The 16,962-nt window shown below is 33.1% G+C and overlaps 3 protein-coding genes across 7 annotated transcripts in view; 1 reads left to right on the top strand and 2 right to left on the bottom strand.

The window, feature by feature from the left end:
- LOC101743270 (pseudouridine-5'-phosphate glycosidase) overlaps positions 1–16,962 on the top strand; it is a 134,661-nt gene that overhangs the window by 104,798 nt on the left and 12,901 nt on the right. The gene's annotated exons all lie outside the window — the stretch shown is intronic.
- Positions 187–5,379, bottom strand: LOC101743599 (uncharacterized). The gene is made up of 5 exons (XM_004928423.5): positions 4,999–5,379; positions 4,447–4,655; positions 4,059–4,254; positions 2,386–2,514; positions 187–1,303 (listed from the first exon to the last, which is right to left on the bottom strand). The coding sequence occupies exons 1-5, from the start codon at positions 5,030–5,032 to the stop codon at positions 1,143–1,145; spliced, it is 729 nt and encodes a 242-aa protein (XP_004928480.1). The 5' UTR covers positions 5,033–5,379; the 3' UTR covers positions 187–1,142.
- On the bottom strand, positions 8,202–15,351 carry LOC101743364 (uncharacterized). Of its 2 annotated transcripts, XM_004928422.5 has the most exons (7): positions 15,085–15,351; positions 12,248–12,386; positions 11,990–12,129; positions 11,542–11,697; positions 11,173–11,259; positions 10,973–11,056; positions 8,202–10,430 (listed from the first exon to the last, which is right to left on the bottom strand). In XM_004928422.5, exons 2-7 carry the CDS (start codon positions 12,379–12,381, stop codon positions 10,378–10,380), a joined length of 654 nt encoding a protein of 217 aa, XP_004928479.1. In that variant the 5' UTR covers positions 12,382–12,386; positions 15,085–15,351; the 3' UTR covers positions 8,202–10,377. The 2 variants fall into 2 exon arrangements, with proteins under 2 accessions (XP_004928479.1, XP_062528567.1); XM_062672583.1 differs by having other exon boundaries at positions 10,388–11,056.

Raw genomic sequence — 16,962 nt, 5'->3', positions numbered from 1 at the left:
TAGCATTCATGTGCAAACTTTCCTACCCTCAAATCGCAATTTCGGCTTCTAGCAACTTGACTGTGCTCGTAGTGTGCAGGTTATTTCTGCTTTTCCAATATAAATGCCCAACAACGTTGGTGCGACGGTGAGTAAAAGATGTTTTCAACCACGTTCTTTGGTTAAAAAAAGGAAAAGGAAAACATATTTATCTAAAATAAGTATTTAATATGCTACAAATTTCTGCCACATTAAATAGCATTAAGTGTCATGATTACCCTAAATTTCAAGAAAAACTTTTTAAATACGTTTAAAATATTAAAAAGGAAAATAGATTATAGAATTAAACTGTCCTTAGTAAAATTTAAAAATTGAAACAAATGTTCAATGAGTTTCAATTATCGTACAAAGTACTAAGGCCTCAATATTTCTAAGTACATCTTTTATTTTTGAAGTGAAACTTCCTTATCGGCGTTGGAAAAAAATTTACCGTCACATTTTTCGGTTACGCGTCACATTTTTCCGTTACGCGCCATCTTTTTTGTATTCATGTCTATGATAATAAAATCCTTTTGTTTAAACTTTATCTAATTTAACTTTTTTGTATTCATGTCTATGATAATAAAATCCTTTTGTTTAAACTTTATCTAATTTAACTTTATTTAACCAATTTCTAGAAAGTTGCATGTAGATCATTTTTCGAAAAATAAGGCCATAAAGAAGTTTCACTTCTTACGTGTGTACACTAGTACACGCACACATTTTTTTTTGTCTTTATTTTAGTAATCGTTTGGTAAAACTACAAACTGCTTAAAACTATAATTAAATTACATACTAAATGCCAATTAATTCATTTGGACGGATTTTTATTCGGAGATTCTCGTCAGACTTGTAAGAACATTTTTAAGTATTGTACCATTAATGATCTGGATATAATCACAATAAAAATTAAGTAAAAAAATATTATATGTATATAGTGTGATGAATTGTAAATAATATTAACATGACCACTATTATGGTAAATATGTATGATCAATTGTAGACATAAATGTCATGAAACAAACAAGGTCTGTGGAAATTTTTGTGACAATTCAATACTCAGTGCAACTTGTAATGAATAGTGTAAGTGTCGATTTTATTTTTGGTTAGCAATCAAAACCACATCATTTCCACTGACGCTGTTGCTGTTGCTGCAATTGGTCCCGGAGTTGGTTAAGGGTGTGTTCAGGTTGACTATGTTGCATTTGAGCGACAAGATTTTTCGCCTCTAAGCGAAGTTTATATAATTTTCGAAACTCCAAATACAGGAAAATCGATGCCAAACCTATAACAAAAAAATACATGAACATGGTATTCCCGCCCACTCCATTTGTAAAAATATTAAAGTTTATACATGTCATAGGTAATATGAAACTCTCCAAAATCTAATTGGTTTATAGATATCCATGCGACTAGCTTTAGCTTTAGATTTCTTTAAAAACTGATTCTATAGCTACTAAAAGTCGAAAGCGTGAAAAAATGAGTTGTCGTAGCCTAAATGATAAGATGTCCGGTTCATTCGTATCTAGCGATGCAACGGTATTCGAGTCCCGCGGGCGGGTATCAAATTTTCTAATGAAATACGTATGTAATTAACAAATGTTCAGGATTAACTTCCACGGTGAAGGAATAACATCGTGTAATAAAAATCAAACCCGCACAATTATAATTTGCGTAATTACTGGTGGTAGAACCTCTTGTGAGTCCGCACGGGTAGGTACCACCGCCCCGCCTATTTCTGCCGTGAAGCAGTAATACTTTTTGGTTTGAAGGGTGGGGCAGCTGTTCTAACTATACCGAGACCTTAGAACTCATATCTTAAGGTGGGTGGCGGCATTTACGTTGTAGATGCCTATGGGCTCCGGTAACCACTTAACACCAGGTGAGCTGTGAGCGCGTCCACCCATCTGTGAAATAAAAAAATATTAAAAAACAAAATGTTTTCATAGATCTGATTGTATGCTTCTGGTTATGATAATTATAAAACAAACCCTAGCTGCTCCCCTTAGAAAAATATACATATTATTAGGGTATATAAGGTATTGTATACAGGAATCGCAGAAAAGGCACAGATCTGCCCATGACCTGTTACTATGTTTGAATAATTACAACAGAAGCTACTTGTCAATCAATTGAGATCTGAACTCCTGATTCCCTCTGGATTATCAAATTTCAATGGATACAATGAAATATAATTTACTCCTATCGAAGATGGGCTGCAAAAAGTTATACACTGCAGGGAGTTTTGCTCAACTCTCATTAATAATGATACAATAATCATTGATCATGTATGTCCCAAATTCTTGCACAATCATACACCAAGTAAAATACAGTATTTTGCTTTCAATATATGAAATAAATACATACCAAATAATATAAAGGCAATAACCGCAAATGCATAGGACCAAGACAAAACATTGAATGAAGGATACAAGAGCCAGTCACGTCTGTAGCAGTTCCCACCGAATATTGCCACAGCAAGAAAGAGGAAAGCACCTGTAACATAAGTTTATAATCAATTTTATACACATACGAGGAAAGACATACACAACATTTTTGCTAAGGTTGCAAATAATTCTGACATATTTTCACTATAGTATACAGTCAAACCTAGATAAGCGAGAGTTCAAGGGAGCACAAGCTCATTCTCGCTTATAGAGGTTTCTCACTAATGCTCCCTCTGAATTTCATTTCGCGATTTTCCGGATGCATTCACTATATTAAGTTTATCACTTAATGACAGCACTTTAATTTTCCGTTTTGACATGATGCAGAGTAGAACTTTCTTTCGCAATTGATTAACGATTGAGTAAGTCCGACAAACAGGACGGTACACAGGCATACGTGTCCATTTGAAAAAAATGCGATAAAATTACAACGTCATTTAGTTCCACGAAATAGAATAGGTTTAATATTGACGAGAAAACAATACAAAAACAATGGTAGGAAGTTCCACGAAAGTTAAGAGTCATAAAATAGCAGGTGTTAAATTTGTAATTTATTTTGTCATTTGTTCCTCCTAATAATATAGATAAATAAAGCTCGACTGTCGCTTATAGAGGTATAGATAAGTAGCAGTCTCGCTTACGGAGGTCCATGAGGGAAAAACGACTCTCTCTTACAGTTGTTTCTGTTTCTCGCTAATAGAGGTTTTGGGAGCTTAAAATGATGGGTCCTGGCTATTACTCTCACTTATAGAGTTTTCTCACTTATCCAGTTCTCACTTACCCAGGTTTGACTGTATTTATAATAAGTTATGCCATATTTAGAAATGCAGACATGGTCAAGTGTGGACACAATTTCTTACATGCAACAACCCAATTTTTTTAATATCTACGGATGTCATAAATAGGTCAGGATGATTAGACTATCTGATTGTAAAATAACAGTTGACTTCCTCTTTCACTTCACATGTAATCTCACAAATTCATAGTATCAGTCAATTTTATAATTTTGTAGGTATTCTTTTTTTTAGTCATAGTTCTTGCAACATGGAAGTAACATTGTAAACAGTAATGTCCTAATCTAATCATTGCCAGTAAACAGGTTTGTACTAGTGCATAATCACAAATCTACAAATACACTAGCCTTTTACCTACCTATTAAGGTAATAATATTTCCAACCTTTATTCTAGAAAGTTCTGGTAGAAAATGTTCTTGTTTAACTTAAACAAGACATTAATATCTTTGAAGAGTAAGAAGTAAGAAGTTCAGTGAATTTCTTCTCTTCTCTTTATCTTAATTTCAGAATAATTAAATGACTATTTCAAAATCACACATACTGTGACTATTTATTACATAAGAAACTTTTTTCCTATGAAACTAAGGCATTCATCACATGGGTTTTATATCCCTGTGTATGCTTAATGCGGTTTTTTTAATACATAGAATGATTGAAGAGGAAGGCTTATATGTATAATAACATCCATTAAATAGTGGAGAAATCAATAATAAATTACAGTTTCCGAAGCAAAGCGAGGGCGGGTCGCTAGTATGTTGTAATGTATATTTCAAAGAATTCAACAAACTATAAAACTTACTAGAAACTGCTACCATAATGAATGAATAGAACACAAAGATCCATTCATAACGAAGCACAGTCTTCAATGGCCAACGAACAATGACACATGCCAATAAAACCTGGGCTGCAAATGACAACATCAGCGCAACTGTCACGAAAAACTGCACAGCCATTAACCATCCAGGCAACAGCCAATGCTTGATTGCATAATATTCCTAAAAGCCATGAATATTAATTGTGAAAAGAAGTAGTTGTAAGTGGGTACTCATTACTCATTACTCCGAAAACTAGCTAAATTTCTTAACTAAATATCTTATACTTGTAGTTAATTGAATAAAAAACCAAAACTTTATAATTAAGAAGAAAGGTATTTTAGCAGTTAATTTTTATACTTGCTAACTACATACTTGGCTGTAGATATAGTGACACCCATCAAATTTTTTGTCAAACCGGTAACCAGGGAACCTGAAATTATCAAAGCAATACTCCCACAATCCCATATGTTTGAATGGAGAGAACATTTCTGGATATGATTCCATCCAGTAAGGACCAGCAAATGAAAGGAGGAGAAATAAAGCCCCCACATAGGTGATACTGGCTCCAATGAGCGTAGCATCTGTAACAAATTTTATACTTCAATTATGAAACATTTTAATGGGTTTTCACAAGTCCTAGACATACGATTTAATCAACTTAAATATTTTAAAATTTAATAGATTTATTAGACCTCTATAGAATTACTTGTACTATATTTCATTTAGCCTTCGCAAATATCGATCCGGGAATAATTAAATATCTTTGTACTTGACAAACTATGTACTTAACGTCTTATACATAGCTCCTAATAGCAGGAATAACAAAAAGAAACTACAGTAAGTGATTTAAACTTAAAATACAGTAAATTAACGTCTGTAAATAAAAGAACTAAGGGCGTGACAACGGAAATTAATACTACTTACTTGATGCTTTAGGATATTCATTATCAGCAGTCATATTTACAGCCACCAATCGAGTATAGTTTAATAAAATACTTGAATTATTGTTTATCAAATACAACTCTCTTTCATAAATGTGTGTACTGTTAATATTATTGCATGTTGGATGTTAATTAATGAATTTGAACTTCTAAGGAGTTTGATTATGTAGGTACCTACCTACTTACTTTTGTTGTTGTTTTGTTTTTTGCACTTGGACAGGCAAAGGGAATATAGTTCATGCTATATTTGTAAAAGTTCTTCACTTTAGCACACATATCAAGGACCGATGACAATACAATAATTCAAAAATTTTTCCCATTATCGTAACCAAAAATCTTCAGGGTCAGCAATTTCATATATCCGAAAACATTAGTTTTTTGAGCAAAGTTCTTGTTTGGGCTACGTACATGTATGACCCCCACACTTTTTACAAGTTATAGCTTACAAGCTTTTTAGTTCAGTTTCAGTACAAGTGATTTTGTTTCCTATAGACTATTATATTTTATTCTAATGAAATATGAACTTAACCCTTAAATATTACTATAACTAATAAAAAATAATAGTGTACAAATCGAAATTGAACACGCAAAATATTTAATTTGTGTAATTATGAAATCATCATGCATTATTAGCATCCTGCCTTTTTGTGCCACGAAGTAGTAATGCGTTCCGGTTTGAAGGATGAGATAGCCATTAAACTAGATCAGATAGAATCAAGTCTCAAGATGGATGTTGGCATTCACATTGTGATCCTTAGATCATATTTAGGCCATGAATCATGAGCTGGTACACTCGTCTATGCAATAAATAAAAATCTATTTATTGGAGAACACACGGTGCGTTACCCTCGGATCGCACTGATCAAGCCAACTTTTCGAAATGAGCCGGAAGATCCAACGACCGCTATCTCGGTTACCTAGCTCACACAGCCCGACGAAGTTGATCCCAAGACAAGCTTATCTAGTGTGGGTCTTATATCGCGAAAACCGACCGCAACAAGGTAACGAATAAAACACTTCGTCTAAATTACCATCTTGCGGAATCCCCGAAGAACTTTTCTACAGTCTTCTACGGCAATCGTTTTAGGGTCGATATTTCGAGTGGTGTTCCCTTATTAATTATGTAATTTGACTTTAGATAGAAGAGGCCCGTTTGGATTGTCTATTATCACGATCTCACATATCACTCGAATCTTCTAGCTCTGGATGGAGGGACTTCGGTTCTTTGAGTTTTGTACAAAAGGCTCCTCCCGCAGAATCTACGCACTCGCCGCGGCGCCGGCTACTAAAATTTTTTTTAAAGATGGCCATATCATCTCTATTGTATGTAATCAGTTAATCACACTACCCACAACTGGAACAGATAATTATTAATAGTCTCAGGAACCTGAAACTGTGCTGCTTCACAATCAGTTTCTAGAGATTCCGTTTTTGCTACGTACCATCTGATTTTGAACTTCTTCTGGTCTGGAACTTCCACTTCATAGTGTTTTTTAAACACCATGACATAGCTTTCTTCAAACGAGTATCAAAAATATCCTAAGGTTCAGGTGAGCAACGTATTTGTTGTCTTTGAAGGCAAAAAAGTTTTAAAATTAGATGTTAAAAATAAAAAGATTCGTAGGTTGTTCGTGTACATGGCCTTTAGTAGGTACAATATTCATTTAATTATTTTCTACTAATAATATGACAAGTAAGCATCTAAGAAATGTTTTTGTTTTATAGATATTTCTATATAGCAAATTTAATAAAACATAACATATAAAATTAGATTATAGAAATTTGTTCTTGCTTCCGGAGTTCGAAGACCGACACAGTCGCATTGCTCGACCCAAAGATCCCAAGCATTGGTCATCGTTCTCGTCGAACCCGTCTTTGCGGCGAAGGGCTCGGCGAGTAAACTAACCCACAGACACCGCCCACGAAGTTTCTCGCCGAATCTTCTGTGGGTCGATTCCCATCTGGTGGTAGATTCTGCGAAACACTACTCTTGCTAGGGCTAGTGCTAGTTAGCAAATTCTCTAAGACTGAGCCCGTGAGCTCACATACCCGTCCGGGCGTAGCAGGAATAACTCCTTAGTCCTTAAGCTACTAGAGAATAGGTACTCGCAGTGTATATCGGAACATAGCCATAGATAGAAAAGGGTACCTATAAAAAAATTCAATTAACGAGTAAAACCAGCTTAAAATGAAATACCCAACATTTTTCTTCGCGCTTTCTTACCATTAATGTACAATTGAGGCCTATAAAATCAAAGGCAGCTAACCGCCTGAATATCATAAAATGGATTAACTATGGCGCCATCTTGTTTAGTTAGTTGGTCACGCTTTAGTGTTTTCATGTTATACCAAGTGGCCTTCGAAGTCGTCGTGACCTAACGGATAAGACGTCCGGTGCATTCGTGTTGAGCGATGCACCGGTGTTCAAATCTCAAGCGGGTACCAATTTTTCTAATGAAATACGCACTCGACAAATTTTAATGTTCACGATTGACTTCCACGGTGAAGGAATAACATCGTGTAATAAAAATGAAACCCGCAAAATTATAATTTACGTAATTACTAGTGGTAGGACCTCTTGTGAGTCCGCGCGGGTGGGTACCACCGCCCTGCCTATTTCTTCCGTGTAGCAGTTATGCGTTTCGGTTTGAAGGGTGGGGCAGCCGTTGTAACTATACTGAGACCTTAGAATTTATATCTAAAGATGGGTGGCGCATTTACGTCGTAGATGTCTATGGGCTCCAATAACCACTTAACACCAGGTGGGCTGTGAGCTCGTCCACCCATCTAAGCAATAAATAAAAAAGCTAATTCAGTTCAAAAATTTTATTTTTACTCTGTACTCAAATATAAACGAAGTTTTATCATTTAAAATTCAGATTACATATTAGTAATATTTTAATTTTTTATAAATCTGCTTTAAAATAAAGAATATCGTAGCTACCCGAACAAAGTTATTTCAGCTTCTCAAGCAGGAAGTATTGCTAACACTGGCCTTAGCAAGAGCAAGCAGTACTTCGATGGATCGCGAGGATCCGTAACGACATGTTTAAGGCCGATTTTAGTAGTTTACCTGAATATTTGACAGATTTGGATTTAGCTGACTTTGATTTTATAGGCATCTAATTGTTTTTATTTTAAAAGAAGGAATTAATCAATATTTTTAAAGTAAAAATAAAGCAAAGCTTTTTTTCTAAATTTTATTATTTATTCTTCAAAACCATAAGTTCATTATTTATAACAAAAATATTACGGGAAATTTTGTTTCCACAAAAATAGAATGGGTAGTGTTAGATCTTCACTCTTTGACACCTTTTCACATATTTTTGTTAGTCTCTCAAATTATTTTGCTGGAGTTTTGTTATTTTTAACAGATCTTTATCATGAGGTATTATTCATTATATTATTTATTGACGTTGTGATTATGTAAAACAAGGTTCTAATAAATGTTTTCTTCTTTTAAAAAAGTAAGTGTTAAGCCTATTCGATATATATATTTTACATAAAAACTGGAAATACCCACTTTAGCAGCAGTATGAAGAAAAAAAGTTCCGTTTTTATATAAACATCATAATAATATCTAATAATTATACTAAAAATTAATGGACGGTGTATAGTTATAATTCATTGGCCCTTCAACGATTCAACCTTAACCAGTAAGATATCTAAACCTTAAATCTAATACATGGAATATGAAGTTACACTTAAAGGGGAAAGAATCTACACAAATTTGCTAATGGTCATTTAAATTATTAAATAACAATAACAATATTTTTAGATAAAGCAGGTTCAAATTTGTACAAGCCTTATGATTGTATTAAGTCAATCCTGTTATACGAGAACCATAGCATACATAATAGCAGATTATAACTTTGACAAAAAACACCAAATATATATACCAAATACCTATATTTAACATGTAGTTTCCCCTAGTAGTCTAACTAATATCGAACTTATTTTTAATATATTTTGAATATAAACACGTATATTATTCATATTCTTTCAGCGTTTACAAATAAGGGAAAAAAAGGACGGATGCTCAAACAGTCTTAGTCAGTCAATGAGTTTGCACCATTAAAATTTATTAACTAAAAATCTATAGTTATTGTTTGAATTTCTGAAGTCTTTTGCCATGTGATAGTAAAGTGATAGTGAACTTCTGACCACAGCTTTACAATATGTTCTGTAGATTGACTGTATTTATTTTTGGTTAATAATATTTTGTAGTGCATGATATCTAGAGATACAACATAGTTTTTTTTTGTGTATAAACTATTACATGTACTTAAATGCAATGATTGCGTATCGTGAAAAGCTTAAATGTTTAAAGCTCGCGTTACTTTATTGCAAGAGCAATTATTTATAACAATATACAAAAGCTCTAGAGATTCACTTTAAACTTACTTACCAATAATATTAAAATATTTGTGGCGAACAGTGCATTTTTTTTTTTTAATAGCATTATCTTATATTTTATTAACACTAATATAAAAGTATATTAAAAAATTATGGTTTAACCCGGAGGTTCCCATTTAATAGACACTAGATGATGTTTTTTTGATAACGCCATCTTGTTGTGTCTTTAAGTCGGTTAGTTGCCTTCAATTAAGAAAAATAGTATTATTATTCGCCAATAGATGTCGGGAAGAGTTGATTATTGAAAACACGAATAAATCAACAGTTTCTGTAAATAAATAGTAGCTAGATCGATTTATCGCCCCCGAAATCCCCTGTACACTAAATTTTATGAAAATCGTTGGAGCCGTTTCCGAGATTCAGATTATATATATATTAATATACAAGAATTGCTCGTTTAAAGGTATGAGATTATACGAAATTATTTCCTCAATTTCATTTTTTCGGGAGTTATTTAAATGATAAAATAACGCAAATACCTGTGCAAAAGTATTACAAAAGTAACATCTATTTTATGTATACATTTAAAAATATCCAAAAACATCTAAAAACGTATGATTATTAATGTACACAGATTTAAAGCGATTTTACGCTGACGACCTAAGTTATTTAAATTACTTGTGAAATATTTTAAATTAAACGGAATGATACCTACAGTTACCGTTGAAATTCAAATGCCATTATTACATTTACAAAATACATAATTGAATTTAAAATACAATACATATTATCATATCGCCTACCTATCAATAAAAGCATTGGAGTTTCAAGAAATAACTGTCAAAAACAGATCAGTAAGTAGGTAGCCGCTATTCTATAGAACTGGCACAAATGAACACATTATAATATGTAAATATAAAATATCTGTGCTTCAATATTTAACTTACACGGTAACCTATTATTTTTTTTCTTTTTTCAATGCACTGGTATCTGATGTTGCACTTACTTAATATATATTGGAGCGCGGGCCTGCAGTTTCGTGTGAGCCGATGCGTTTCTCTGGAACGTCGAAAATATTTTACATTTAATCTCATTTCTGTAAAAACACCCAATGTTACGCAATATTTAAATCATTTTGTTTGTTTTTTATTTTTTTTTATTGCTTAGATGGGTGGACGAGCTCACAGCCCACCTGGTGTTAAGTGGTTACTGGAGCCCATAGACATCTACACGTAAGTGCGCCACCCACCTCGAGATATAAGTTCTAAGGTCTCAGTATAGTTACAACGGCTGCCCCACCCTTCGAACCGAAACGCATTACTGCTTCACGGCGGAAATAGGCGGGGTGGTGGTACCTACCCGGGCGGACTCCCAAGAGGTCCTACCACCAGTGAATTATTTGTTAAATAATTTAGAAAAAAATTGTTATAAAAGAGCGACTTCGTTTCGCTTTCAAAGTAAGATACAAACAAAGCGAACACAGCTTCAACAGACTGTTAGCCTTATTAACCTTAATCAGCTCGGTTTGGTTCGTTAAGCCTTTGATTCGTATTCCATTTCGAAGCGCGCTTGTGACTCTTTTAGTTTATTGCGTTTCTTACGTTGGATATTAGCTTCGGTCAAAAACAAAGCGGAAGCAACAATACACGCTATAGCGCCGACCACGCCCAATCCGAATGACCATCCTGAAATAACGACATTTGTTCATATACTATAATTACTATACTATATTATTATACTACATATTCGCTTTTTAAACAACATTATTATTGAAATAATTATGATTATTAATTAAAGTTACCTAAATAGTTGTTGGGATGATCTGGCATCCACCCATCGGTGTTACCCAAACATGCAAATACTATAACAGCAATTGCACCACTTATTCCTGCGGAGATAAATCATTTTCAGTTCATGAACAATAAAGTTCATTGAAAGAATTAGCATTTTATATAGATTTTCAAGATATAGTAATTTTTTTTTTTTTTTTTCGTTTTATTTTAATTCGCGTATTACCCAATGTATTGAATTTGAATTTGATATTTACTTCTTTCAAAGTAATTTCCGATGAAAGTAGATATGAAGTTTTTTATAGCAAGTTTTCCAGAATTTCTGATTTAGTTGAGAACATAATTATTATATATATCATAATTTTTATCCATTTACTTACCAGCTCCCAACATAATGAATCCAATGCTTTTGATCAATAAGATGAATCTGCTTTGGTCGGGTCCACAGCAAAGAAAGAATATCAATACCAATATGGTACTTATTAACACTCCGAGGAGGCACAGTGTGAAGAAGAATTGAGTTGCTATCATAAATCCTTAAATAAAATCAAGAAATAGGTTCTTTAAGTTCAAATAAAGACCACAAAAAGAACTGTTAGTCAAATTACAAGCAATATAGTAATAGTATCATAACTATTTAAATATTATCTTTTTTGACAAACCAAAAATTGTGTTGCAATCATAATCAGAACAGAAAACTAAGACGGTAGTATTACTAAACAAGCATTTCCAAACCAGCATTAACAAAATTTGATGAAATTAACATGAAAGCTGATGGATTGCACAGCCCTCCGAAATATAACATTTTATTATCGCTAATATAATCACCTGGTAACAAATAGCCTCGAATCTTATCATACCCTGTAGTAAACGGGTCATAGACCCAACGACAACCCACGAAAAACCGTCTCTGGTGCTGATCTAATGGATCTGGCAGTGATCTGAAGCAGTAGTTCCATAATCCAAGCCTGCAAAACATTCGATGCGACATCATAAAACATTAATTCAAATAGGTACTAATTATAAAAATACGAAATCTATGAAGTATTCTATTTTATTTTAAGTAATATAGCATAATTTAATTACCTGTCCAATCTTGCACTCCTTATTCTAGAGTCGCTAACCAACCAACTCGGTGTGCCGAAAGCCAAGGCGACTGTGACAAGGGCAATAACAAAAACGCCAATGCCACAATTACCGGCCAAACTTCTATTCTTCATGATGCCTGTGACAAATTTCAAAGCATAATACTAAAGAACTGTAGAAAATTTAAAGGTTTTTTTATTTAATGTTTATTATTTTGCAATTATTTGATATTGTGTGAATAGAGTTACGAATAGTTATTGAAATAAATAGGTATCTAGTTTTAAAATGTTCCACTGGGTGAACAACGACTTAGTTTTCATTGTAACTAAAACTGAGTACCTATTTATCCTTGACGATTAGCATTAGTTCAATGTCTGCTACCATCAAACAGTGTTAAGGAACTTTATAAGGCAACGGCATTTCACACAAAGCAAGGCTCTTTTAAGATGACCGGACTACGGATACGTTAATGTTTCGCAACATACCTACGACGTGCACGCGTGTGAGTTACATAGAACAGAACATTCACCAAGAAATACAATGCCGATAAGTTCACACGGATTACTCACTGTGGGAAAACATTGAAGATTAATTACTATAACTATTTTTTTTTTTCGAATTCATAATACATTTATAACTTTGGCTGAAATTAACGAATTTAAAAGAACTTTGTGGCGATTGCTCTCATAATTCTACCTACCCAAATTAACTTGAAACAAATAATGTGAACCTTGAAATAATGTAATAATAATTCGCACGCAATTCTACTTTTTTTAATATGAAATCTGAAATACGCGAATACTCACGCGCTACCTATTAGAAGTCCGTTGATGATATGAGAATAGCCGTAACTATCTATACTGAGACCTTAGAACTCATGTCTCAAGGTGGGTGGCGGCATTTACGTTGTAGACGTTTATGGGCTCCGGTAACCACTTAACATCAAGTGGGCCGTGAGCTTGTCCACCCATCTAAGCAATAATAAAATATATAAAAAAAGCCGTCCCTGAAATTTCAACTACTCTATTGCCTATGTTTCAAACAGATAAAAGACACATGAGTACATTAACAAAAGCGCAATATACAAACTATTTTTCTGTATATTTTCCATATTACATAATTTTGATTACACATATTATTCTATGATAGATATTCATAGATATTTCAAGTTATATTTTTTTATCAAATCACACCCTGCAATAATTAGAATAGGTACTAATTTTTATTTTCGAAAACACAGAAAACAAGGAAATGAAAAATGTCAGGATTTTTGTTTTTGCCATTCTTAGTGTAATTTGTGATCTTGAATACATCAAGATGTGCAGCTGTGGTGCAGAGTATGGTAAAAATGAAACTGACTTCTGTATTCACATCCACTTATCTAAGTACACATATTATGATTCTTGGTGATTACAACACTTATCAAAGTTGGTTTAGATACAAAATCTCCATGCTTCTGACTTGAACTACCTGCAATGCTACTTTGCCTTACAACTCAGTATATTGCAATAATAAGATACTAGTACATTCTACATCCAAACCATGGTTTCTTTCAATATTGTAGTAGATATGCATACTTGAATTATCAGAGTACCCAGCAATATCTAGCAGATTGGCTGTTCTGGCATGACCTGAGCAATGCTAACCATTCAATATCAGGTGGTGGCATACTTATCTTGCCTACAATGACAATAAAAATTAATAAAAAAGGTACATTCTGACCAGCAACAGAAAAGTAACTCACGTGTTGGGACTATAGGAAGTCAGACTGAAAACTGAAAACACTTTTGTTGCTTCACACTCGATGTTTTATAACCCCACACAAGTTACCTTGTTTCATCATTGTATTAAATTTAAGTAATAAAACACAATGTCACTATTAGTAGTTCTAATGTTAGTCTTACAACTTCAAATACAATGACACTATTAAAACTTTGACTACACACTATTCCCGAAGAGTAAAGAGGAACAAAAAAAAATTCCTATTCAAAAAACTATGTTTGTTTTCAGTAAAAGTACTAACATATCCTGCTAAATTTATGAGTAATAAATGACTATAACTTATAGACATACTAAGAAAGCCAAAGACCTCTATTTTTATACATTTCTTAAGAACTGGTGGATAAGCTCAACATTTACAAAAAATAAATTAGAAGATTGGAGTTTAAATTGAACCCCTCAATATAGAATACATAAATGTTGTGAAACAGGAATATAACCTTGGAACAAACTCTATTTAAATAAGAATAGTGGTGATTGGTGTAAAAAGAGATGAGGATATTGCCACTCCAAACCAATTATAGAGCAGTAGCACAACATTCACTAAATCAGCTATGGAACCCTAAAAAATAATAATGCTGTATTTATTTAAACTTAAAAGTACCGCCACTGTACCTTTATCCAAATCCAACTCACTTTAATCAATAATTCCATCAAAATGAACATCAAAATAGTATAATAGATTTTGGAGTGATCAATTTAATATAATTATCACTGGTGTAAATGTTCACAATTATAAATTAGAAATATTTGTTTGTATAGTTGAAATTTAACTTCTTTAAACTAGCATTTCAATACATACACACACATATATTATGACACTGGTAAAGAAGTAAACTAAGGCTGCCCATTTTTCACTAAATTAATATCAAAAATTAATTTTTCCATAAACATACAACTAAGCTTTCCATAAAATTTACTTTCATTAAATGCAAAAAAATAAAACCCTTGATTTATAGAAATATACCTGTTCAAATATGAAGACAGTATTTTTAAAGTTTGTAACAAACGACGACAGATAGATAATCAAGGAAACGCCTATTTTAAGTCCTACTTACCGTTTCGACGTTATTTTTGTATTTTGTGTGCTGAAATGATACTTTTGAATGTCATGAACACTTGATTAAAATTATATGAATTAGACTTGACAGCAAATAGAAGTAATTTATCACATTAACTCAAAATCCGATCCTTTGATTACAATCACTTTACGGTGTAAGCTCTTAAATATATTAAGTGTATAATCTATGGTGTAAGCCTGTAAGGCATAGTACATAGATTATACACTTAATATATGAGTGTTCTGGTAGGTAGGCAGTGTGACCATCTCAAAACTATAGATCATGCCATAATTTAGTTGAAAACCTGCCAAATCCTGCCAAAATCTGTAGTAAATAATGCCTAATTAATGCCAACTTTATTAACCGTTTTAACAAACCAAGAATAGTAAAAATACAGGAGTTGTTGCCGGGAACTTAAAGGGGATGTTGTGCTATGCAGCTTTATTTTCTAACAATGTGCAAAATTACTCTAAAATGAACAATATTTGAAGTATAATATATTAATGGTTTTTGAGTATTAGTTACATAATAATATGTGTTTATGTGAGAAATGTATAATATAAGCTATATTTTTATTAAATTAAAATTAAACATTGCAATTAGCGTCATATTTTTCACCTTCTTCATCTCTATATATGTTATTCAGTCTACTTAACATATCTTTAGTTGGTTTAAATGCAAGTCATCTTCATGCACACCAATACCTTGTTTAACATGCAAGATAGACACTACATGTTTGTTTATAAATCTGTTGCGTGTTTTCGTTTTAATTAAATTTATTTGAGAGAATAATCTTTCGCACATAGCATTAAACATTGGTAAACATAGCAGTACCTTTGCGAAATTTGCAATATTTACGTATTTTAAGTGCCCACTGGAATTCCGCATTTTTCCGATAGCATCCCAAAAGCTGTCAACACTTAGAGCACAATTTGAATTAGTGCTACCACCAGATTCTAATATATTACTTACGTAGGTACTGCTTTGTATATTTCTAATTTTTTCATCAGCAAGATTAGAGAATTGATTTATAATATTTGATATATATCTATATATTTTTATTGCTTTGATGGGTGGACGAGCTCACAGCCCACCTGGTTTTAAGTGGTTACTGTAGCCCATAGACATCTACAACGTAAATGCGCCACTCACCTTGAGATATAAGTTCTAAGGTCTCAGTATTGTTATAACGGCTGCCCCACGGGCCTCACCCTTCAAACTGAAACGCATTACTGCTTCACGGCAGAAATAGGGGGGGTGGTGGTACCTACCCGTGCGGACTCACAAGAGGTCCTTACTACCAGTAATTACGCAAATTATAATTTTGCGAGTTTCATTTTTATTACACGATGTTATTCCTTCACCGTGGAAGTCAATCGTGAACATTTGTAAATATATTAAATTTCCTAACTCAGCCTACTTGAATCAGCTAACAACTGATCAATTCATATTATACCCTGTTCCTATGCTAGTGTCATTCTGGAGGATTTTTGAACTATTATTTAGAGCTGAAAGTGGGACACTTTTTCAAGCTTCTCCCATATGAGACGGTTCGCCTTACCGTCCCTCCATAAAGTGGAGCTATTAAAAATTGTATTAACAACCATAGATAATACACATAAATTAGTTATGGCGGAAACACATTATAAAACGCGACGTGACGCAACGTGTCGACATCCGATATGCACCGTGCACATTACCAATACGCGACGCCACGATATAGTAGCAATTTCTGAAAACAGTTAGCTAACAGCAGTGGAAGTGTATGGTTATGTACTATGGATTTAATAAAATATAATGAATCAGAAGAAGATTTGACGAAAATTTTGGGTACATATATGATACTTAAACGACGACGAATTTCTTCCCATGCAT

This window comes from Bombyx mori, chromosome 15 (genome assembly GCF_030269925.1).
Source record: "Bombyx mori chromosome 15, ASM3026992v2".
NCBI classification, from domain to species: domain Eukaryota; kingdom Metazoa; phylum Arthropoda; class Insecta; order Lepidoptera; family Bombycidae; genus Bombyx; species Bombyx mori.
Note: the sequence above shows the minus strand (reverse complement) of the source record. Positions and strands in the feature narration are given on the sequence as shown.

Excerpts from the sequence above, each read along its gene's own strand:
- LOC101743599 (XM_004928423.5), bottom strand. The coding sequence starts at position 5,032 with ATGACTGCTGATAATGAATATCCTAAAGCATCAA. Across the intron at positions 4,656-4,998 it reads TGAATATCCTAAAGCATCAA|ATGCTACGCTCATTGGAGCC; the intron begins GTAAGTAGTATT and ends AATTTGTTACAG. Across the intron at positions 4,255-4,446 it reads GTCACTATATCTACAGCCAA|GAATATTATGCAATCAAGCA; the intron begins GTATGTAGTTAG and ends CATGGCTTTTAG.
- LOC101743364 (XM_062672583.1), bottom strand. The coding sequence starts at position 12,381 with ATGAAGAATAGAAGTTTGGCCGGTAATTGTGGCATTGGCGTTTTTGTT. Across the intron at positions 12,130-12,247 it reads AGGAGTGCAAGATTGGACAG|GCTTGGATTATGGAACTACT; the intron begins GTAATTAAATTA and ends AATGTTTTGCAG. Across the intron at positions 11,698-11,989 it reads TCGAGGCTATTTGTTACCAG|GATTTATGATAGCAACTCAA; the intron begins GTGATTATATTA and ends ATTTTATTTAAG.